At 39.0% G+C, this 26,261-nt stretch overlaps 1 protein-coding gene across 2 annotated transcripts; it reads left to right on the forward strand.

Moving 5' to 3' along the window:
• The first annotated feature begins 1,297 nt into the window (after nt 1-1,297).
• LOC145440992 (SRSF protein kinase 1-like) lies at nt 1,298-24,292 on the forward strand. Of its 2 annotated transcripts, none has more exons than XM_080318780.1 (19): nt 1,298-4,090; nt 4,164-4,245; nt 5,140-5,288; nt 7,624-7,732; nt 8,576-8,663; nt 10,616-10,703; nt 11,609-11,715; nt 12,353-12,518; nt 13,165-13,196; nt 13,272-13,391; nt 13,861-14,176; nt 15,207-15,240; nt 15,301-15,465; nt 16,263-16,352; nt 18,517-18,646; nt 19,553-19,660; nt 19,720-19,789; nt 21,224-21,316; nt 23,154-24,292. In XM_080318780.1, exons 1-19 carry the CDS (start codon nt 4,075-4,077, stop codon nt 23,336-23,338), a joined length of 2,148 nt encoding a protein of 715 aa, XP_080174906.1. In that variant the 5' UTR covers nt 1,298-4,074; the 3' UTR covers nt 23,339-24,292. The 2 variants fall into 2 exon arrangements, with proteins under 2 accessions (XP_080174906.1, XP_080174905.1); XM_080318779.1 differs by lacking the exon at nt 21,224-21,316 and adding an exon at nt 21,566-21,658 and having other exon boundaries at nt 1,314-4,090.
• The last annotated feature ends 1,969 nt before the right edge of the window (nt 24,293-26,261 follow it).

Below are 26,261 nucleotides of genomic sequence, written 5' to 3' on the forward strand. Positions count from 1 at the left end.
TTCTTGCGTAGTGCGTAGGATTATAGATAACTATAACCTACCTAGGTCGGTTATTTACAGTAGGATCAAGATCGTAATTATAGGAAATATTGAAGTCGATTAAATCTCCCCAAAATAATGTATATTCTACCCGACAATTATTTATTGTGATTTGCGAAAGTCAATCATGGTACTATGAGATAGTTTATAGTTATTCTTTCAGCTCATTCTGTTGTTGGCATGGTATCGAAATTCATTTTGAATCTAATAAAATGATTCCGATTTTGACGGACAGCAGACATCCAGATAATATTTCGTGTTGACGTCATACACACGTGACCATGTATTGAAGGATCGTTTGTTTTGCCGCTCAGCCTCTTTGAACTCATAATCAAATTACAGAAGGTTCTCCAAGGCATGTGGATGCGCTGTCCCTCGGCTCGCGTTGTAGTTCAGTTTTCTGGGAATTAAGACCTCGATTTTGCGGAAAGAAGTAGGTTCATCTCAATATCAATAGCGGCGCTAGATTTAAGCCATGTCTTTGAAGTTTGGTGCGCTACTTTACGAGTGCTATATCGATGGCGATAAGACTATGAAAGGTAGATATGTTTGAATTGTGAGGTCGTCCGTTGTGGGAATCGATACTAAGAAAGTGAAGTGATGCCTATCAAGCAAGGATCGTTCCACTAAAGCATTTCTAATATTGTAGGCCTGATGATTCAAACTGAGTGAAGTCTTTTGTCAGAACAAGCTATCAAATCAGACTTCAATTACCGCAATTGTTACCATATTCTCCACCTTCCTTCACAAAGGGGTGAGGACTCACCTGTCAACAGCGGCCAGAGTGGAATTGGTGGCAACGTTGCTCGCAACCTTACGTTTGACTATCAAACTATTCAATGCAAGAAACCTGGTAACACACACACACGCAACTTGCCGAAAACAACCTCTGTTTCCAGTAGTCTGTACTGCCGGTCACTCCTGTTACGATTACCAGTGAACTCGACACTTAGTGAATTCGGCCTCACGATCTCAGTACTTGGTGAACTCGGCACTTGGTAAACTCAGCCCGTCTTGAATTCGGTCCTTAGGAAATTCTGTATTGTACGGAGGTCACATCGTGATTATATCGCGGATTACGTGAGCGTTGGCCGCTGGATATAACGCGACGCTCACATATCGACCACGTGTGGTCTTCTCGTTATTGTAACTGTTGGTCGGGCAGGGGGTTTTAGGGTTAGGGAGGGTTACGGTTAAAGTCCAGAGTGGAATTGTTGGCAAACGTCACGCGCAACTTTCCATTTAATTCCTTGATTATTCTATAGAATAAATCCTTCTGTCACGCGCAACTTATTGACGAATACAACCATACTGATTCCAGTCTGGGTTAGGGTTAGGGTATACCAAGATCAGGGTTGGATTAGGGGTGATATTAGGGTTGGGAGAGAGGGATATTAGGGTTGGATGTGGGGATATTAAGGTTGGATGTGGGAGATATAAGGACAAAGGGTTAGGGTCAAAGTTGGAGTTTGGGTATCCCAATATTAGGGTCGGGTGTGATGGATTTCAGGGTTGAGAGTATCGTGTCCCACACCACAACCCCAGACTGGAATCAGTGGTTGTTTTCGTCAATAAGTTGCGCGTGACAGAAGGGTTTCTTCCATAGAATAATTAAAGAATTAGATGAAAAGTTGCGCGTGACATTTGCCACTAATTCCCCTCTGGCCACAACCCTAATGTTGAGATACCATAACCCCAACTTTGACATAAACCCACCCCACAATATTCCCAAATATCCCTCACATCCAACCATTGAGTAATATCTATCACCCCCAACCCTAATCTTAGAATACCCAACCCTAATATCCCCCCACATCCAAACCTAACATCCCCCACATCCTACCCTAATATCGATCTCTCCTAACCCTAATATCCCCTTTCCCCAACCCTTTTATCCCCCCCACATCCTACCCTAATATCCCTCTCTCCCAACCCTAATATCCCCTTTCCCCAACCCCAATATCCCCCTCCCCAACCTACAGTTACAATAACAAGAAGACCATGCATGGTCGATATGTGATCGCTGTGCAATATAAGCTTACGCAATCTGTGAGCACATGACCTAATCACGCCGTGACCTCCGTACAATATTGACAAATCACTTGATAATAATATTATTAGTTTATTAATGCATAATTATAGTTCTTCGTTCATTTTAATACAAAATTTACCAAGGGCCGAATTCAACTATACCGAGTTCACCAAGGGCCAAATTCATCAAGTTCCGAGTTCACTGGCAAGCGCTATTAATGCTAGCAAATCAATACGCGGAAGTACCTTGAAGTCTGATTTAAAGACATATATTCAGTAACTTAACCAATAACAATATAGCTCATTTCTTGATAATTCTGTAGCTAAAAATTGGCCAATAGCTGCGCTCGCGGTTTGTCTGCACTTAATGTTGTTTTGTTTCTATGACGCCACAATTGGCTGTATGCAATGTAGTTATATGCAAGTTTTTGAAATTCTCTTTATGCCGACGATTATCCCTGAAGAGTGTTGGCTCGAAAAGCTTCGGGTTTTGATATATTTGTAATATGAATATATTATTAAAATGTATATTAAAGTTCTGTACCCCACAAAGTCTCTTCAGATTGTATGAATGTGCATTGGTATCCCTTTTGCTTCGATTTTTGTTACCATCTGTTGGAGAATGTGAAAGTTTGATTGATTGACTTTACCAGTTCAATTCGACTTACTGTTTTCATTTCAGTGTATACTGCAATTATAAATTCTTGAGATAAAAATAGTTATGAAATATCTGCTCATATACTCATCTGACGTCTCGTATCCAAAATCTTTCTGCACATTGTCGACATGAACACGTAGAAATTTCCACATCATCTGAGAATACATGATAGGTATGATGGGGATTAAATGGTTTCCCATGGTGATGTATAGAGGCTGTTGAAAGTATTGCAGATATCTGTGAACGATAGTTACCTTTATGTTGACACTGCACCGCACAGTAGTGTCATGATGTCAACTAGTCAAGATTGTCAACTAGCTTCCAGTCATGCCTTCAATTATGCTTATGATTATCCTGAACAGTGAACTCTGTAGGAGTTTGATAACGATATTGATTTTTTTATATTTTGTGATACGATTGTTGATATACAATGTTCTTTCCAATTCTCTACTAGTTGCTGACGATTACCCCTGACGAGTGTCAGCCGAAAGTATTCGGGTTCATTTCAATATGAATATACTATTCAATTGTATATTGAAGTTCTCTACCTCCAAGAAGCTCTTGATTTTTTTTAGTATGGAATCAACATCTTGTGAACTTACACGACCAGCCAGCCACATGAAATTATGTACCACACTTTGTGGCTATATAAAATTATTTCCATATGTTGAATAGAAATAGATCAACGCATCCACTCATCTCTAATGTATGTAGGCCTAGACTGCTGAAATAACATGAAATAGTTGTATTTTTCACGCCTAAAGGAACAAATTACTACTGCAGCTCATATAGGGAGGGAGGAGGATTTCAGTCTTTCCGGTTTATACTTCTGAGTTCCTACAAGATTACACATGGTATGCTATGTTTCAGCTATATCTAATTGCCTCGAGCAATGTAATTTCAGAAAGGTGCTGAGATTCGCACCGGATATTTGTAATGACAATTCGATTTTGAGGAACACAGTAACTGATTTGGTGTTTATTGAAAAGGGGTTAGTTATTCTCGGCCAGTACTCTTAAGTTTTGAAACGAGCTATAGATTTCAGAAGGATTTATTAATAGTTGAAATACACGCTATTCTTTTGATCTTTTTTCACTGTCATTTCCATGTGAGACTATGATGCCAAAATGCTCTATGACTGACCATACTTGAGTTGCACATATTCGTTACTACTTGTTGGTATTGTTGGTTTATTCTCTTTTAAGCTGAGATACAAAGCTCATTTCTAAAGCAATTGCGATTTTTGAAATTTGGTCTAGTGCTGTATTGTAATAGTTCATCGCGAACTGGCTGTTTCATCTCCTATAAATTTATGAAGAATAATACAATTTGGAGTATACTCTAAAATGAGTTCTAAGAAAGGTATGTGGATATCATCTCTTATTGGTGAAACCTTGCCTTTAACTCTACTTTTGAAATTTTTGGAATCTCACAGTTCTTGCTATTCAAGCACGGAAAAAACGAAAGCCCAAAAGTCGCCCCGATAAAAAGAAGAAGGACGTACACAATTCTCACAGGTATACAGTTGTACAAATGATATCCGCAATGTCGCATCATACGAACGTTATTTTAATTGTATGCTAATCAGGTGGAAAATTACAAATTACAAATTGTTGGTAATGCTCCCGGGTCAATCATCATCAATGGCTGTGATGGTATCATGCTGAATTGTTGAAGTGTAAAATGCTATTAGATGTGAACTTGTACCTTAATAGCCCTCACGGAATGGCATTACGAAGAGTTTTGTTGTACCACAGGCCTTAATTCTACACATAGCATGGATAGCGAATAGTCACTGTAAATTGTAAATTTTTGATTTGTATTGAATTGGTGATTTAGTGATCTTGCACATTTTCTGGGTTGGTTTTCAACCAAAAATTTTGTGAACCTGCCAAGATCTCAATCATTTTTACAATTCATGGTCTGCTCTTATCACATTCTGATTAAGTAATTCCATTAGTACCCTTTTCGAATGCGTCCACCTGCTTGATATGCAAATTTCATAACCCGTTCAGACGAGCGTGCATGACTGATGTTTTTACCTACGTTGTTTAATGTAAGGATAAAGCTTCTTGTGGCTCATTGAACGGATCAAGGCAAAAATTTAAAATCTTAGACAAGTCGCATGCAAAGTGATTCGATAGTGTCAACTTAACTAGATGCTTGCCCTGTTTTCAGTTGAGGTCATTTCAGTTTGAAAATTAGTCGTCCAAATTTAGAATCAATACTATGTGCTGACCATTGCTACAAAGCTGTCAATTGATATTATTTCGGCTCCAATCCTGTGCCTTGATATTAAATATGTTCTTCATACTTGTTAAATGTTCAAATGAGATACTACCAGAACCCTGAATGTGTGTAATGCTGTGATCAGTAAAATCATCTGTATCATGTTTTGTTTTTCAATCAAGTCATCAAAATTCATCACGGAACCATTCCAATAGTATTGCACACCATGACGATCATTATGAAGACCGCGAGCCGGAAGAAGACTCTGATGAAGATGAATTGAGAGGGTCCGATGATGATGAGCAGGAAGATCCAAACGATTATTGCAAGGGTGAGACAGCTTTAGCTATTTGTTGATGTATCTGTTCGCCTCTTCGTGTGTGCATTTATAAGTCATCCTGGATGGGCTTCAGATTTTTTTGATTTTATCATGTATAGATATGTGTTCTATGATGTAGATGTATACATGTCATTACCTACTTGATTAAGTTGTGGAGTCGCACAGAACACTCTCTAGAAAAGAAGCTGTATCACAGTATAATTCCGAATTACCAAGTTCTGTAAGTGTTGTATTTTTAGATTATTGTTGAAGTAGGCTACTACTGTAGTGAAAAAATGAAAGACTCCAAAGCCTTGGTTAGAAAACTTCTTCGAAATTTTACTAGGTCGCAGTTTCTCATTTATTGCATTGTAAGATGTTCTAAGAAATGCGTAAATTCTTTGTAAATGTGGTGACGAAACGAATTTCTGCCGAGAATATTGTGAAATATGTGTAAGCAGATTTTTCCTTCTCATGTAGAATTTTGCTTGTACTGGTACTGCAGATTTTCTCGCTTCTATAAGTGCTGAACATGCAAGCAGTATGGATTGCCTGCTTGAGTGTCTATTATTTAGTCAGAATAATTCCGATCATTGAATCCATTTGTTCATAGAATTTAGTCATAGTCATTCTTCATTATTAACTAGAGTCCAGCACCTATTACCATTCATAACATTGATTGCATATCTAACTTCTGACTCTTAAGTATTGTCCTAAATGTCCTTACCATTGCCGATTACTATTTATTGTTCTATCATCATAATATAACTATTTCCTTATTATGAATTGTCATTTGAATGACCAAATTAATTACTGTCATGACATTGCGAAGACGATATTTTCTGTTATACAACTGTGATGCTGATACAAAAATATTCAGAATTAAGGAATATATTGCTGAGATTGATTCAAAAGTATAATAATTTCTGTTACGAAAAATATTTCGAAGAATATTATCCTTTATATGTAGGAGTAGGATGCATTTTTGTATTTGCAATTGCTACTTTGGAGAATTGTACTCTAAACACAGACACCAATTTTGCTGTCTAGGCCTATGTTTGTTATTTTGTCGTCCTGTAAGACAAATTAGAAGATCTGTTGTCTGTTTACCACTTTGATGTAAGAGTAAGATGTTGCTCATCTAGAAAAGAGATGTTGACCATCTGATAGGTAGTGGCTAATGTAGGATTGGAACTTGTAATTATCTACTGCCTTTTAATTCATGAATTGAAGGTAACAATAAATACACAAGGCAGAAACACTTATTTCCCAAACCATTTGCCCATTGGATGATGCACTTAGCCGTGCAAATGATATACTATTGGTGGGCTTCGGACTTGATACCTTTTTATGTGTTGTTTAGTGAACACCCAAGTCTACTGCACTGCATATTGGAAATCGAATGCACGCGTGTCACTGGATTCACTGATCAGAAAAATTGGATAGGAATTAGAGCAAGTGCCTTGCCTTGTATAGTAGTATACATTTCGTCGATAAAGTCAGCTGTGGTACATTTTCATTAATTATTCACAGCATACTCTTGTGGATTGTGAAACAGGTGGTTCTGAGGTTGCAAATCCCAGCATTTAGACGTTTTTACTTGAGAAAGAAAATGGCATGGTATGGTACTAATAATAGTTTACTTGATACAACTACATATAATACCGCACAATTGTTTAAATAACAGTAGCAGTCTAACGGTAATAGTTTTTTTCGTGGATTTTGTTGAATTATTTTGATATCTGTTGTATATTTCAGTGGGATCTTGATGACAACAGCTGGTTAAACTCGTGAATATTGTTGGCATTGCAATTAAACTCTGGCTTTCATTCCCCCATATTATGTTGTTATAGCAATTAGGCGTGGGATCAGTTTTATAAGGTTGTAAATAGGGTCTGGCTTAACACTCATGATTCATGAATCATTATGAGATTTGTCTCATCACATTAGTGAATTGTAATAATGATCTTTCCCAGAAGAATGATTTGGTCAATTTGTTTCTCTTCGTTTGTGTCATCTAGATTTTGTCATTACTCGGTATTGTTGATCCAGGGCTGTTAATCCAATCGTAGGATCAGCAATTAAATACTCGCTTTTGTCAGTTTTCCTTTGCTTTCTCATTCACTGTATTGTGTATACTACCACTCCCATTGAAGTGCCTCTAGTGATTGAAGTGTACAAAACGCCTGAATGGTCTATGATGCTACCTACTTTTGAATGAAATCTGCCATAAAATCACAAGGGACAATAGCCGTTGGGATCATGTTTATTTCTGACAACGCTGCTACCTGATCACCAGTCGAGTGAAGAAAATGCTGAAAATTTCATGTTATACAATTTTTTTCAGGTGGATACCATCCTGTGAGAATCGGAGATTTATTTGTGAATCGTTATCATATTGTGCGCAAACTAGGATGGGGACATTTTTCAACTGTTTGGCTATGCTGGGATATGAAGTAAGTTTGTATTGTTGGTTTCTGAATGATATGGTATTCCCCTGCAGCGTTTATTTTTGAATTGAAGATCAATACATCGTGTTTACAAATCAATTTGCAGTGTGTAAATTGACAGTTTACTTCCGTTTTTATAAAATGACTCTAGACCAAAATGGCTTTGTTTTATGAACAACCACATTTACTATTAATCCTAATGTTCTTTTGCGATGAATATGCTCTGTGCAGCTTCAACTATGTTCCTGTCTTGTTTTATTGCACAAAAATCGATAAACGTCTGTATCTATTAATGATGATAACCCTGCGCCTCTTTTTTGCTTATTCATAGAAAATAGCTGTGGCTATTTGAACAGAACGACAAAATCCCATCAAAGTGTATATGTTGTGTTCTAATACAGACTGCTTCGGAAATAACCTACTCATTTGAAATTACTGGCCTACATAGTGTCTCTAATTTCGTGTTGTTTGCAGTCGAGATTTGCTGTGTAATTCATTCTTGTTCATTGCCTTGGGGCACCTGTGTACGGAAACATGAATTCTAAACATGAATTCTACAAATTCGCCGCAAAATGATTACTAATGCTCCTTACATGGAGAATTGCGCTTGCGCTTTTGATTAAAATGCTGCCATTTGATGGGAATGCAGCGAACATCTGTTCACAGTGTAATCTTCCCTTGAAAGTGATAACAGGGCGTCAGTGATAAGAACCACACACTAACACCGCCTGTGGAAACTGTAAACTGTTGGTTCATTAATTTTCACTTCAAGCTGTCTAGTCTAAATATTCGCCATAAATTTTTATGAGGGATTGCTCTCATTGATTTTACAACTGGTTTATTTTGTAGGCTGAAAAGATTTGTTGCTATGAAAGTTGTGAAGAGCGCTCAGCATTACACTGAAACGGCGTTGGATGAAATAAAGCTCCTGAAATGTGTAAGTGTCACTTGTGAGGGTGGCCGTATTTGAGAATCAAAGTAATTGCCGGGTTTTGCCTGTAGCTGACAGACATACATGTCAACAAGCCACTAATACTCGTCTTGCGCTCCTTCAAGTAGCTTAGTGTAGTGAAAAATTATATGTAGCCTATATGCATAGTGTCATGTTGGTGCCAATTTCCAAACAACAATGCCGTTTTCCCACTAAGCTATCCTCTGTGGAATTAGTTTTCAACAGGGACAGTGACATGGCAGCTGATGACGGGAATATAAAGTTTTGGGTAATTTGTTTTGAATGTTGAATATTATTATTCCACTATCATAGCCTATTTAATACCTCAAAATATTAATAGCTATTGTAGATTATACTATAATGTTAAGGCCGCAGTTTGTGGCAGATGCAGTCTATCACCTTAAGATATACATTTTAATAATATATTCATATTACAAATATATTAAAACCCGAAGCTTTTCGAGCTATCCTTGAGATACTTTGAACTGTACCTTTTAGATTAGCACTATATTCTTATTTTATTACAAATAGAACTTTAGACCATGTCACCATTTTATTAGACATTGCTGATGGGTTAAATATTCTGTGTTGAAACTATTTGGGTAGAATCCCAAAATCGTTTCGTATTTATCCAACAACAAACTCGAGTTTGCATAGCAGTCCCTTGAAACTGCAAAGAAACAAGATGGTGCCTTGAACTGACCCTGCGCACATTAAAAGTTCATGCGTAATGCGTATGAATTATTGATTGGCTTGTTGATGAATTTCACAGCAGCCGAGCTCGATGAAGCTTCCGGATGTGAACATAATTATTATTTTACAAGATTTCAAATGATATTTTACGAGCTCATACATGACGTTCATTCATTTGCAATAAGAGGCTTCTTTTTTTCGAAGCCGTTTTACTATGCTGGAACTGTCAATGTGTGCATTGTTTGCGTATTGGTTGGCTTGACTAGGGATTTTGAACCTAGTAATAACAGCGCACTATCGTCATCGATTACATTCTGAATAGAGTCAATTATCCTTTAAAATGACAACCGCACGCCCTTTCCGTTAAGGTGTACCTTTGTCCAGATATACACCCACGTCTGAGTCTGAGTGCAATGTAGTACCTAAACTTGTGGTTCTCGACCTCGTTGACTTCGTGGACCAGTAAAGCTTCGAATCAAATGTGCACCTTGAAAAATCAAAATTTACCTGTGATTTTATAACAACAATTGTAACGACATATGTAATAATGGAAACTTCATTTTATGCTGCCTTTTCGATATATTTATATAAGTGCTGTTGAAGACCAGTAACTTGATTAGAATTGTTCGGTTTCCTTTGAAGGAGATTCGACTGCTGTTTGCAATAGCTTCTATTATACTGTCGAATTGACAAGTGTCGCTTAATTGTGCTGTAGGAATTTATCGAAGCTTGTTTAAAATCGCCGTAGCGAGTTACAGTTTTGTACAACACTTGCACCATTATGACATACAATCAAAGTAGATCATGAACTCACTATTGCAACCAACCACCATGCCAAACTTCTAATTCAATCTAAACTTCTAAAATTAAATTTTATGTTCTATTTTGCTGAGGATTGGTCAAGCGTCCAACTTCTTGCACTTTAGTATTGTGTTATTGGTATTATTATTGTTATTGTTATTGTGTTGTTTTAGTATTGTGTGTGTATTAGAATTTTGCATTGACAGTTAAAGGTTCGAAACCTCTGTATTAGATTGTGTTTGGCCTGGCTGGTTAACTTGGGTGGAACATTGAAAATAAGCGTCATCATGATTCTAATCCATTACTATGTCACTATCATCTTCTGGGACCCCAATTTTTTAACCATTTCAGTATGGCTGGTCAAAGCTTTATATAGGTTACGATTATCACATTTGTACTTGTGTTATATACATTGTCATTTTCACTTGGATTCTGTGTTTAAGGTCAGAGAAAGCGATTCTGATGATGCGAACAGGGACCGCTCCGTACAACTTCTCGACGATTTTAAGATCCATGGGACTAACGGCACACGTATCCTTTGTTGAACTTATCAGTGCGATAGCTGTTGTGCTAGTTAGAAAATGGTCAATTTTCAGTTACGGTTGCCATGGCAAGTAATTAACTATCACTATTATGGGTTAAAGTTTGATCTTCGTTCTTAGTGATGCGAGCTGTGATCAGCAGCTGTCAGTCAGCTTTTCATGCCTGTTATGTTGATACTTATAAATGCTTTGATGGAGGTGGTGTGATTTTCGTAGAATAACTTGGTAATATTGTTTGCTTACCAATTATGAAAGGGCTGTGTAGACTTTATGGCTTGAAGTAGGATTATACTTGTCAAACTCACAGCACACCAGTCACCACACTACTTACTTCAGTACTTTTAATCGAGTAGAAGTTAACGGCGTTACTTCAAATTTCACTTGAGTACTTTATCCACCTCTGGTAGTATGTGGCATGCGTTTTGATGCGCAATCTGAATTGGTTAAATTTCGAATATAATGATAATACGATGAACTTTTGAGATGTGAAACAGGTCAACACACTGGACGAGTTGAATGGCACCCCACATCCCTATTATTTTGTCCAGCAATTATTTTGGTTTAATGTTATTTCAATATTAAAATCTCATGGATAAATATCTCTCATCTTGAGATTAGAATATCAGTCTCTGGCTGTGTTATGTGTGTTCTGTTTATTGACTTTGTAACTTGCACCGTGTTCACTGACGCAGAAATATAATTTGACTGTTTATTGGCCAATCATCTTCCATTTGAGGCTCCATTTCACTCCGCTCCAAATTGCATCTTCAACTGTTTTACGAAATGGATCTGCGATATCTGGTTCAAAAACCTTATTTTGGTTAATGAAGTTGTTATGAAGACACTGTATCTTGGTTGTGTAATGTTCTGGGCCTTGACTCACTCAACTATCAGACGTTTGCATGGTGTTTGAAGTTCTAGGTCATCATTTGCTGAAGTGGATAATCAAATCAAATTATCAGGGAATGCCAATAGCGTGCGTGAAAAGCGTTATGAAACAGGTAATTCAATTAGAAATTTCCGAATTTCTAATCTACTAGGGCAGTTGCAACATATGCCATTTTTGAAACATCTAACGATTCAACGAAAGTTCCTTCCTAGCCCTCAACGAAAGTTCATTCCTAGCCCGCTATTCATTGATTGTCTGGAAGTATTAGTGGTGTAGAAATTATGTTGGGACGTGATTAATTGATGAATTAATTATTTCCGGTTAGGAACAAATGTTAATTGACCCCCTAAAATAAATTGAAATCATGCGAAGGCTCGTACGAATTGGAATAGTCAATCATTCGCAGTCGGAACGAAGTTTTTAATGAGCCTGTAAATTCCAATTCTGTCAAATTCTATTCGCTCTGTTTTCTATTCGCTCTGTTAGTTATTGATTTTATAGTTGGGTCATATATGGATATGTCAGTTGACAGCCATTGTAACTTACTTAGTGGTGACATCTCTGCTTATGCAAGCCAGAGGTTTTGGGTTCAAGTACTACTCGGTGTGTTAAGAACCCAGTCACTCGCGAGCTAAACCCGTGCTGGTCCGCAGCGTTACTAAATAGGTAGGGCGTACGGCGTAAAACTGCAGCCATTATCTTGCGCAGTTGCGCCAATCTTCTATTGAATGCTGAAATTATTTATGCAGGTACTCCAAGGCCTTCACTATCTCCACGCCAAATGTCATATCATACACACAGATATAAAACCGGAAAATATCTTGCTTTGTGTCGACGAGCCGTACGTGCGCAGAATCGCCGCCGACGCGCATCACTGGCAACAGCTTGGCGGAAAGCCGCCTTCGGGATCCCTCGGTAATGTGGATGTGTTCTCTTGGTCTCTTCAATGCTAAAACGCGATGTTGTGTCTTGGAAAACGGATGTGTATCGAAATTGCAAATCTTAACATCGTTAAGAGTGAGGTCTGATTGTTTTGACACGTACACTGCGCTTGTATCATTCTGAATACTTGGACTGTTCGGGCTGCCTTGTAATATGGCTGTGTAGCTCGCATTTTACCAGTAGAATTCTACACCCTTGGTGTGAATTTGAACAATCCTTGTTTTTAAGAACTGAATTAATTTCTGAGATGAATCGTCGCAATATGCTTGTTTTTATCGCTTGGCACAGTTAAAGGATGATGCAGTGGGGCTTTTGTTTGTAAAGTATTGTGCAAAGTTTGGATGTTATGCACTTGTCAAGTTGTCCCAGGGATTTTCACTTGTATTCAGTGACTTAGTACTTGTCGAGCAAGCTCTGCACTCTTGTACCGACTCTTCAAACGTTCTTATACTATATCCTGATTGCCGCATTTCTAATACACCTGTCCTACGGGTTAGCGCTTGTATTTCAGTCACATTAAAAATTATGTAATCTCATTAGTTACCTCCAAAACCTAATTAAGACTGTTCTGTTCGAGTAAGCCTCATGTTAACTGATATCTCATTTTGTTGTGTTACAGTTAGCACAGCGCCTCAATGCAGACCTGTTCAGGTTGGTGTGTTTTATTTGCAATTACTTTCCTGTCGGAATGAGTTCTAATCGCCATTCTCCTTTATTCAAAATCAGAAAATTTCTAAGAATAAACGGAAAAAGATGAAAAAGAAAGCCAAGAAACAGCAAAAACTCTTGGAAATGCAGATCCAACAAATAGAAGAGACCGAACGGGAAGGCAAGCCTCTCATGAACGTAAGTGTCTTTTTATCTGATTCGATATGAGATATATATTTCTACCTTTTGGCTATTAACGCTCTGGCAGTAGTGTATCATTGCCAACATAGGCCTACAATTCATGCCTGTATGGGATCGCTGGCTCTTGGAATTCTGACCTTTCGGTCATGTTAGTCTCATATTTCTTCAAGCTATCTTCCAAGCTAAGAATTATTTTGTCAATAAATCGTTCTGGTCCGAGCTTTTTGCTACATTTTTTGTACGCTGCCATACAACCAAGGTTCAAGGCTTCCCACCGTGGAAACCAGTGTAGAAACTATAATGCTCGTTGATAATTTAACAAGGAGCGTATAATTTCACTATTCGAAAAAAATGTCTCCCACCGCTCCCCTGGAATTGTAAGAATTGATACTCAATTCAGAATCTTCATATTGATGTTATTTTTGTCTAGCTAAGCTCTAGTTATCATGCGATCTTCAATCTGCAGCCGGAAAGTGAAGATGCAAACCCAAACAAATCTCCCGAGGTAGAAAAGCCAAGTTCGCAAGAAGAAGGTGAAGATTACGCGGTCGGCAGAACGGAAGACGCCCAGCATGACACCGAGAAAGTAAACGGAAATGGTGGCATTGCCGATGAGTCTGACGATCCAGAAAATGAACAATGTAGCGAGAGCAAACTTGCAATCGTCGCGAATGGAGTCTCTGCTGAGCTCGAACGAGACGAGACTAACGAGAAGGAAGAGTACGACAACGTTATAGACGCGAAAGAGCAACATGAGGGCGACACCGTGACAGTCGTTGAGGGTGAGAATGCTTTTTTGCTTCGCTTTTTTGGCATTCTTAGATTTAAGCTTCTGACACCTGGTCCCTCATTGTTTCATCATTGTCACGATATTTGGTAGGTCTATATGTCCTTATCCATTGCCTGGCGATGGTCAATTGTGCCCCAAATCTAATTAGAAGCTGATAAGTCTACTAATTAGACTTGGTAAGTTAGGCCTAATCGTCGTCACCAGTCTTGTAATCCCTTGCTTTTCGGCATTTACCCTTGTGACATCACTTGGAAATTGAATAGTATACTCATATTGCAATGAACCCGAATATTTTCGGCTGACACTCTCAGGGGTAATCATCAGCAACTAGTAGAGAATAGAAAAAACATTCTATATCAACAATAGTATCATAAAATATGACATCACCAGCATGAAATTTCGAATAATCCGGGTGAAGAAAGCACTCAAGCTCGATGTACTATTTTTAAATGGTACGTAAACTCCTTCTGCAGGCACACACTTGGTCGGCATATTTTAACAAAAGTCGACTCCTAGGCACCCAAATGAAAGTGCGAACGGCCTCTCCTGTCAACACGAAATCTGTCGTCCCGATGATTATTTGGGCAAACAAGATTATCCAACGAATGTTAGCCAACGGCAGAATTTATGGCCTTTCCAAATGTCTTTCCGATTCTCTACTAGTTGCTGATAACTACCCCTTACGAGTGTCAGTTGAAAATATTTGGCTACATTTCAATATGAATATACTATTCAATTGGATATTAAAGTTCTGTACCTCCAAGAAGCTCTTTTAACGTAGAAATGTGGGTATTTTCAGAGGTGGTCCAGTAACGAAGTTCTTGTACTTTTTGTGAGCTATTAAATAGATTTTGCCTTGTGCTACTCGCTCAAATTTAATCTTTGTATGTCACTTCCACTTTTACTTAGGTTGTATTTTACATTACTTCTAGCGCTACTTGCGCACCGAAGTTGGCCACTTTGACTTTGTTGGAGTATTTTACTGTGCTGGCACACTGGTTTAATACCATTTCTTTTTGCAGATGAATATCAGGAAGCGGAGGAATACACACAATGGTTCGTGTCTCGTTTTTAGTTGCCGAATCGGCACGCTTAGACTATTTAAAATGCATTTAGCCACAGTCCGCCGGACGATATTTCCTTCAAATCTGCTGCCGAGTCTCCGGCGCGCCTCGACGACGACACGCAACCGGCGGAAGGCGATCAGCCGGAAACAATCATAGAAGAGAACGGTGTCGCTGAGACTAACGGCGATTGCGGGGACCGCAGAAACGAGAAGAGGTCTGTTTAGGATTTTTTTAGTATCCTCAGTTCGAGGCATGTGCATCGTACTTCATATGTCGGCTGTTCTGGAACGATTTGATCTCAATTCGATTAATGCTCGTCGCGACGTAATAAAGCAAGACTTCAAATCTGTACCTTTTCTGCAACCATGATTGAAAATTTGTTAGCAACGAGCCAACGACCATGGAATCCTCACTTCACGGAAATGTAGAATATAATATACACTTGTAATGTAGGCCTACATTGCAGACTTGATCAAAAGTAATTTTTTTTTCCCGATTTCGAGGATTCGCTAATTGAATTGTTCCGTTGCCCGAAAGAAACGCTGCACACCGAATTTGGTTCAATTCCAATCGGTAGGAACCGACACAGAGCCAATTGAAATTTTTGAATTGATTATAAAAACAAAAAGAAGAAACATTTTTTCAAGTAATTTTTGAACAACACTATATTTTCAGCCTAGCGGCTGATTTTCGTTACTAAAATTAAAATGTGTCTCTGTGGAAATGAGTGTGTAAGTTCCAGTCTTCGAAAACATTGACACTCACAACTCAATAGGAATTACAAAATTTTCTACTTCATTTGGAATTAGTCATAACCCAGTTGCCGCCGTTTGTATTGAAAATTTAGCAAGACGCTCGATCTGCTCGAAAATTTACATGCAGATAAACTGACGGTACGGTGAGTAATTCTGCAGTAGAAATACTCTGTGGGTGTGTTTGTGTAGTTATATCAAAATTCTGCCAACACTCTTCGCTCTGCTATGCGTCGTGAATCGATCCTATATTTTTCAGCAAAAATAGCACATCTGCCCGCCCTGAACAGGACCGGTCCGGCCGTCGAGATGAGGGCGGCAATTTCAAGAGGGGGACGTCTTCCGATAGGTATGTTGACGACATCTTTATCCTGATGTGCCACATTGCGGCACCCTAGCAGCACCCCGAGTGCGAGATTTGAGAAGCTGATGACTAGTTCCTAGTTCCTGCGGAGCTGTAAAAGTGGTTACTTTATTGCCATTTAACGCACGGTCTGGCGAAAGCGCCTAAAATTACATTTTTCCCGGCACATGGCAGGAAAATTACGCTATGTGGAAATAATTTCCCCCCTAAAGCCAAACAGCATAGCGATAACCGCCTCCCCCTAAAACAAGTAAAATAACACACCCCAAACCCCCCAGGTCTGTAAACTTGACCCGAGGCATTAAAGAAAAACTTTAACAAAGCAATAGCCTGAACAAGGGGACTCAGTGAAAATGTAAATTTCTGCGGTCTCGCCTGGGCCCTCGGGAAATGGGAAATTTTCAAATTTTAATACAGAATTAATAAAGCGAACTATTTAAATATTGTTCGGGCACGGTCGTGCTTGGCAGGGGTAGTTGAACTTCTTGCTTGCAAGTCGTCATGTCCTAGATAACAGTGAGATGCAGCTGACCCATCATATAACTCTTTAAATAGTATATTCATATTGAAATGAACCCGAATATTTTCGGCTGACACTCGTCAGGGGTAATCGTCAGCAACTAGTAGAGAATTGGAAAGAACATTGTATATCAACAATCGTATCACAAAATATGACGTCACCAGCATGAAATTTCGAATGAGAGAGCGTTCAATGTACTATTTTTAGGCGGTACACGAACTCCTTTTGTTGACAGAGTTTTGGTTGGTGTATTTTGATAAAAGTTGATTCCTAGGCACACAAATGGAGACGGCCGATTTCGAATCGTAGGTCGAGGCCGTTCACAATTCCATTTGTGTGCCTTGGAATCAACTTTTATCAAAATACACCAACCAAAACTCTGTCAACAAAAGGAGTTCGTGTATCACCTAAAAATAGTACATTGAACGCTCTCTCATTCGAAATTTCATGCTGGTGACGTCATATTTTGTGATACGATTGTTGATATACAATGTTCTTTCCAATTCTCTACTAGTTGCTGACGATTACCCCTGACGAGTGTCAGCCGAAAATATTCGGGTTCATTTCAATATGAATACGGTATACTATTTAATTGTATATTGAAGTTCTGTACCTCCAAGAAGCTCTTCAAATATAACTCTTTGTTTTGCAAATCAAAGCGAATAGAACCATACTGGAAATAGTTGATAGCATATTTTCAAATTACTCCATTACATTTTACCGCAATGTTTGATAAAATTTTCAGTAAAAATTGGCATGAAAAATAGAGAAAAGTTGCCAAAAGTTGCATAATAAAATCCTCCAAACAGCTTAAAACATAGTACATAGATTGAGAGTATCCAGGAAGCTGTCGGAATCTGTAAAAAAAGTTGCAAAAACTTACAGATCACTTTCGGCCTAGCCTGCCGGTTGGAGTGTATTTTTAGTTGACCTTTTTGAGGGTTTACTAATGAATTTGGCATCAGTAGTGTGATCACTATTGTTATATGAAAGCGATAGATCGACATTGAATTAATAAATTTTAAAATGACTGTATTTGGATAAGCAATTATGAGTAGAAGTTGCAATTCCCGAGACACTCTGAGAAGTGCTTGTGTAATTTCAAAGGGTAGATTTGTCCGGGGGGGTCATGTACTTTAAGCAGTTACTTGGAATCGGGTACTTTTGAAATTACAGGATGCGTCTTCACAACTAATGACTATACAAATAGGTACTTTGTTGAAAATCGATTCAGTTTTGTAATACAAGGGCTATTTCACATAGTTCTTATGACAATTTCGATCATAAAAGTGATGCAAACTCATGACAAAAGTACTACTTGCTTTGCTTTTCAAGACTCAAAACGTAAAATGTTAATTTATTTTGCTTAAAAACTGTTCAGTAGAAGTAGGCAGGTACAATCGTCTACAGTTTATTCGACAGTTACTAACGATGACCATTACACAAGGTTGTTACGACACTTTCATGCATAAAAGGGACGCGTAGCTATCCCGAGGCTACTTTCTACTTTTCAAAATACTCGACTTTGCTCAGCCCTGTTAACCCTATTATCCAATCAAATATTTCATCCCACTCAGACAAATTTCATTTGGAGCTGCCGTCGTTGATATGATTCTTTTCTTACTTTAGCCAAGCTTCAAGAGGCGGCGATTGGCGGACCTCCTGTTCTGCGAATGACCTTCTCGTGAACCTGCTTGACCCTACCTGCGCTGATCAGATCAAAGTTAAAATTGCAGATCTGGGAAACGCCTGTTGGACGGTGCGTGTCCCGAAAATTGAATAGCGATGGAAGTGCTTTGTTCTCCCCAAATGTCCGATAGTTCGGTGGTTTTTAACCATCTGTGCCGTTCTTTGTCACTTTGGCACCTGTTCACCAAATTGTTGCAGTTCTAATATCTCAATTGCAAAATGCAAGAATATATTCATATTGCAATAAACCTAAATCTTTCCGATCGACACTTGGCAGGGGTAATCGTTGGCAACTAATTGAGAATTGAAGAGAACATTTTATTCTACATCAACAATTGTATAATATGCAATACAATGCTCTCTTCAGTTCTCTATTGCTTGATGAAGATAATTCCTGACGAGTTTCAGCCGAAAAGATTCGGGTTTATTCCAATAGGAATATATTATTCAACAGTATACTGAAGTCCTTCCTGTATGTCCAAGAGTCTCTTAAAATGCAACAACTATAACGCTTGTCCATTAATAGAGAAATGAAACTAGAGCCCGATGGGGTTTTTTGAGCAGGTACCGATAACAACGATATATTCAGCCTATGCTCAAAAGATATGGCATCCAGCTTGAGACGCATTTCCAAAACTTAAGAACATCAAGTCGAACAGGTTCACAGCCGTTGCTATGCTTGAACATGACATTAACTGGAAAGGTTGCATCTAGACACCTGTTGAAAGCTATGAAGAAATGTATCAATGTTCCCAGACCTAACGGCCGCAGATTATAATTCTTTGACTCCCAACTATGTAATATCACAAAACTTACTGATGTTTTACCGCATATGGCCAAAAATACCGACATCTCTTTCTAAATATGGCATCGACAAGTATTATTATCAAACCAACAGTTGTTTGAGGTCTAACCATGAGTAGTTGGCCTAGTATTATTCGCCTTTCATGTTAATAACAGTCTGCTCATGTTTTAGCACAAACATTTTACCGACGATATTCAAACCCGGCAGTACAGGGCAGTGGAAGTGCTGTTAGGTTGCGGTTACGGCACACCGGCTGACATTTGGAGCACGGCTTGTATGGTGAGTGGCGTTGTCGATTGTGCTTTTACGGTAGTGGTTTGATGGACTCCTTTGTATAGGCTTTCGAACTCGCGACCGGCGACTATTTATTCGAACCGCATTCCGGAGACGAGTATTCAAGAGACGAAGGTCAGATTGGTTTTGTTGATGCCTCAAGCGGAGTAATTTGAGCACTTGAAATTCTGGCAATAGTTCCCTGCAGAGGTGGTCAAAATAAGTGTTGACGGTGCTCTTGCCCCATTGGCTAGTACAAGTGGTGTCACTAAGGTACCGCGTAATTGCAAGGTTACTTACAGCATTGGTGCTGCTCGAAGGATTCTGCGTAATTGCAAGTTTACTGACATGTGTAGCAATGTGTCAAAGCTACTTCAAGCTCAAGTAGAAAATGAAAGTGTCAGAAAGTTCTTGCTTAGTACTTTTCAGACATGTAGATCAATTTCATCTCAACCGTTCGCAGCAATTGCTCGACCATCGTGAAATAACAGAGTTTATCAGTAACCAAGTACTTCGAGTCGTTGAAATACTCAATTAGGTTTTGCAATTTTGAAAGGAGCCATCTGCGAATAAAAGCTAAAGGTATGCCCCTGTTAGGGTTCAAAAATACCCTTTTTTTCCGGATTCCGGGGATTCACTGATTGAATTGTCAGGTTACTTAAAAGAATAACTGCACACCAAAATTGGCTCGATTCCAACCAGTAAAAGCCGACGCAGAGTCAATTGGAATTCTTGAATTTATTATGAAAAAATTTTAAAAAAATTAAAATTTTACTGTCAACCCCATAAAATTGTAAAGTTGCTTGAAAGAACGATGCGTTAACAAATTTTTTTCTTGTTTCCAACCCGTAGAAGCGAATTTATTCAAGTTGAAAGTTTTAAATCGGCAAAAATAGCACTAACGATCGGAAAGCCCCGAATTATTAATGAAAAACTCGAATAACTTCGCTTCTACTGGCTGGAATTGCGTCAAATCTGTTTTGCATCGTTTTTGTAAACAACTCAACAATTTCACGAGGTTTACAGTAAAATTTGAGGATTAAAATTTAATTTTTTCTTATAATAAATTACAATTTGAATACCGTAGTATATTCGTATTGAAATAAACCCGAATATTTTCCCCTGACGAATGTCGGCTAAAAATATTTGGGTTCGTTTCAGTATGAATATACTATTCAATTGTATATTGAAGTTCTGTACTACCAAGAAGCCGTTCAATTATAATAAAGTAATAAATTTCAATTGGCTCTGCTTCTACTGGTAGGAATTGGGCCAAATTTGGTGTTCAGCGTTTCTTAGGCTTCGAATCTCACAACTTAATCGGTGAATCCCCGGGATCCGACCATTCGGCAAAATATGCTTTTCAAACTTCTCAACTTGAGTAATTTGCTTCCACCTAAGGGGTTCTGATACGTTTTGTAAATCGCTCAAGTACTTTTGTTTCTTTACTTGAGCAGCAATCCTGACTACTTTGACCACCTCTCCCAGATAGGAAGTATGTTCTGTCGAGCGACGCAGGGCTCTGTCTCGTAATTGAAAAATTCACGGCGCCTCCCCCTTTGCTTGCAGATCATTTAGCTTTGATAATCGAACTTATCGGACCCATGCCACGGTACTTTGCGTTTTCCGGCAAATACTCGCACCACTACTTCACCAAGAGAGGTATATTCCTTGGCGGCTCGCTTGCTGTAACCGTGTGACAGAGTATTCGAATGGAAATAACCTCCGTCCCTTCCTAGGTTTTGTGTCCTGTCCTGCGGTACTCCCGCGCTAATAATAATACTCGAGCGGTATTTTCAGAAGAAAAATACCCGCCCGTAGCGTTTGTCTAACTGTCGTGTTCAATTTGCATGTGTTTCGTTGTTGTGCGGATGGATTGATGTGGAATGGTGTGTCTAAACTGGCGAGCAGATCATATCGCGCTCATGATCGAACTGTTGGGACCTTTGCCGCGTAAATTTTCCGCTAGCGGGCAGTATTCCAAAGAGTTTTTCAATCGACGAGGTAATGTCTTTAATGTTTGTTCGTTTACTTGTTCTAACGCCGGAGATCTTGGGTCGTGGGACAGATTTAAGTCTTTTGATCACTCGCAGGCCTGGACCAGTCAAATGGTTCCAAAATGTAACCTGTCTTTGTCTTTCAGTGGAATGCTTTATTATCAAGCCTACAAATATTAGTCCGATTCTATACATAATATTACATGATAATCTACTTTTACCAATATCGGAATTGGCAAACACAGCAGTGTTTCGCGAACTTTTTCAGTTTGCATACCACTAATTTTAAACTGCGTACCACCAGACTTATTTCACTCCAAATGTATTTATTGGTTATTAGTTAACACCAATGAATAGCAAGATAATACAATGTAATGTGGTAGATGCAATTGTTTCCAGTACACGAACTTGTATATCGGATGTATAAAATGCTCACAGCCTGGCAGTGATTATGTACAGGCTTAAGTAGACCATTGAAATGGTTATCAAGGCCGAGAACCCTTGCTAACTAACACTCACATGTTGAGGCTGGTATCTCGTTATTTCTTATCCACCAGGTTCAAAAGGAAGACCAATTTTAAAAGGCTGGGCTAGATGGCCATGTGTGAAATGGTGTTCATGCAAACCACGCACTGTGGCAACTATTACGATCCCTTTTTGAATGTGATGAATCCATTCTTTATGCATTCTGGTTCTGGATTATACTTTTTTTGCAAGGTTAACATTCATTCTGAATTAGTTTACTGATCAATTAGCTATAATAACCTAGTAAGCCAATCTCATGAGTTGCGCGGTTATCTCTGATGTGAATCTGCTTTGACGCAATACTACCGACGCGAAATTGTTACACTGCCAAAGTAACTATTGCATCACGTATTTCCAGAGGTTTTAGATACTGCTAAAAGACAGCAAATTGAAGGCAATACAATTGAAATCATAGATCCCTTCATGAACCACTTCAAAAGCTCTCGCATACCACTAGTGGTACGCGTACCACTGTTTGAGAACCACTGGAATGAAATACAGTTATAAACCAGTAAAACGGTGGCTCAAACGATGATACAAATACTTCACTATCCCTTTGATTTAGTCGTGATATGTCGTCGACCCTAATTGAAAACGTTAGAATTTGATTCATCATTATTAAAGTACCATTCTGGTTCTAACTTGCATACAATGGTGTTCATAGGCGTTTTCGACCAACTATTTTTTGACCCATCTTCCCAGAAAACTCGAACGGAGCGTGCATTATTTTTGCCTTCTTCGAAGTTTATGTCAGTATCGCACGCAGACTTCTTCATACTGGTGGCTAGAGTGAAAACGAAACTCTGCTGTTGGATGGTTATGTTGTGGCATGTCATATTAACATGCTCAACATATGTCGTCTTGAGTAATTATTTACAGGAAAGTATTTAATCAAATTTCAAATTCTGTTAGATATGGTTGGATAATGTCATCCTAAGCATGTTTGACACCACTGAATTATTCTCTTCTTCACACAGGCGAATTACGGCACATCCACAAGCTGAAGATGTGGCCTCTGGTCGACGTGCTCATAGAAAAGTACGAGTGGCCCGAGGACGAAGCCGAGGCGTTTGCGTCTTTTCTCTTGCCGATGCTCGAGATTGTGCCGGAGCGGCGCGCGACGGCCGCCCAGTGCCTGGAGCATCCGTGGCTCAACTCGTGACCTCGAACTTGCGCGTTGCGTCAACGCTGACGCCCTATTGCTGTTGTTCCATGCCGCTTTTTGACACACCGCGACCACATGAACATATTTGCACTCAGACTCGAACTCTAATGACCTTTTATGTATCGCGACGCGGCCGTGTTTGACCGGAACTACGACTGTGGCGAATGTGTTTCCGTCGACATCGACTAATTTTAGATCCGAATTCTATGAAGCCACCCCCTGCAGTATGGATGAAGGGACGCGATTTTGGTGCTTACGGTGCTGTGTATGGCGTGGCGGGGTTGCTCAAGTGTGACTTTTTTCAAATTTACTGGCTAGCTGGTAAAATTGTTAGGTTGCCTAAAAGAACGCTGTGGATAAAATTTGGCTCGCTTCTGACCTGTAGAAGTGTAGTAAGTAAGGGTCGAGGATCTGATATTTGTTTGAGAAATGCAACAATTATCAAAATATACTGGCTTTCCCATGTTAGTTTTTGGAGAAGAAACTTGTATTTGAAAAAAATGGTATTTACATTGGAAAATTGTATCATTTAGCTATGGTACTTCAACAACTTCGCTTCTCCGGGTTGGAAGGAGCTAAATTTTATCAACTAGCTACTAAATTTTTAAAAAGTTATATTTGGACAATCCTTTTGTGCCGGTCTCTACCAAGATGCTATCTTCGCGGTTACACTATAAGGGTACCTGCACGCTTTTCGATTACCAGCACCTGTTTATTGTGCTACCCCCCTCTCTTGGTATTCTTCGATCGAAAATCGCGTGTGTTATAGACCCCCCTTATTGTCCGACGGTCGTATCCTGGCCGTGCGCTTCGAAACTGATTTAGTGGAGTAGTATTTTCAAAATAATTGCCTCCTTCCCGGGGGCGCTCTGACGGTAGATTGTTGCATATTTCATTATTTTTACCGCTTAGCATGTTTTGGTGTAATAAAATTGAGAGCGTTATCATGAAGTGAAGTTGTTATGTCTTGTGTGGCGTTGTTTTAGTCAGTCTTTTATTGGAATTTTTGCTGCGAGATGGTGTTATGATGAAAAGGTGGAGGGTGTCGAAGTGTCTGGGATTAGACATCCACCTTGTTCTAGAACAGTGGTTCTTGGCCTTTCTTCTTTCCCAGCGCCCCCCATATTTTACTGACTGTGCTAAAACGATGGAGCTATCTAGTAATTGATTGAATGCACTATATTCGAGATCAAAGTAACGTTGCTGCAACATTATATAACAACTGTTGGGTACGCGCTCGCACCCAAGCCCAGTATACACACCCCGATTCGGTGACGTATTTTGCAGTGTTGGGATGACTCGAGTCACCTTTTTCGTATGACTTGACTCAACTCGAGTCACTTTGCTAAAATGACTTGACTTGACTTGACTCGGCGTATCAGAAATGTGGATTGACTCGTGACTCGGAGCAAAATTCATGAGTCAATTTCAAGTCATCAAGTAATCGGTGTCGATAAAAATCACTGTATCTTACATATGTTCGGATTGTTCGCGAAACAATGGTGTAACCCGTGAGAGCGACCAATCATTCAATAATCGTGCGTTTCACCTCCATTGTTCTCTCACAAATAAATTGACTGCAAACGAAGTGATCGAAGCTTAGAGCTGGCGTTGTTGCAAACTAGTAGTAAAGTGATAAAATAGCAAAATGTCTATTTCTGTTCTATGTTTTTACCTTAGCATAAACTCTTGTTTTATTGAAATTGAACTCGAATATGGTTTATATAGTCCTCAGCCATTGGCGCAGGCTCGAATAGTATCATATCGATTTGTAAATGGGTAATGTATTGCATCTTATCAATTCGTTTCTATATTCTCTATTTTTGCTGGTAACTATAAACTGAGGCTATGTAATTATACTTCCGTAGTTTAACAGTTCTACGTATATGTGAGCGATGCAGCGCCTTCTTGCGTGAATGGCCACTCAATCTGTATTTCAGACAGCTAGCAAAATGCAATGACGTAATCATGCCTCATACTTCGAAAATGCAACTTGACTTGACTCGAGTCACCTCCTAAAATCGAGTGACCTGACTTGACTTGACTCGAGTCACCTTCGAAAATCGATTGACTCGACTTGACTCGAGTCAAAATGTGCAATGACTCGAAATGACTCGTGACTCGAAGGTAATGACTTGATCCCATCACTGGTATTTTGTATCTCTCGAAAACAAGGACCATTCTGGTCGAAAAGCTTTAAATCATGTCTACTGTACTTGTACAAACAGCCCTCAAAAATGGTATAGATCCACGCTTCCAGATTTTGAGGCGCAGTGTGCTGCAGCATATAATACCTCTAGTTCAAAACATTTTGTCGGGAAAACGCATATCTAGTGTGATCGAACTGTGTGAAGAGAAATTTTGCTATAAAAAAGTACGCACATGAAGCGTAAGAAACACATTTTAAATGAAATATAGCAGTGGCGGCTCGTCCTATAGGGCAACTGGGGCATTGCCCCACCTAAAATTCTGTTTAATAACAATTCTTTACCATTTATAGACGCACACCAATCTATGTATACCGAAATCACAGCGAAAGTCGTATTCTTCTTGTCCTTTCGCTTGTAAATGCCCAGGGGAGATGTGGTACCGATGGATCACTGGGACCGAAAATACTTGAAAAATTCTCCATGATAATTCCATGATTACATTCCGTGAGCTTGTCTACAGTTGCATGCTGGCTAAATCTTTCCTCACATACAAAAAGATTCGACGTGCGGGAGCTATGGCGTCTCTGACAGATGTTTTCTGTTTTGGGGGGTGTAAACTACATTTCAATCGACTCATACATTTTTCTTTGTAACCTTCAACACACGAACAAACCAGCAATCATTTTTATTATGAAGTGTAGGGCTTGTATCAGGCTATATAATGGCACATATTATTTTAATAAATAACTTCCTTGAGTGGAATTTTTTTC

The sequence above is a fragment of the Botryllus schlosseri genome, chromosome 6 (assembly GCF_051294905.1).
Source record: "Botryllus schlosseri isolate E-star chromosome 6, Bs_hap1, whole genome shotgun sequence".
NCBI lineage: Eukaryota > Metazoa > Chordata > Ascidiacea > Stolidobranchia > Styelidae > Botryllus > Botryllus schlosseri.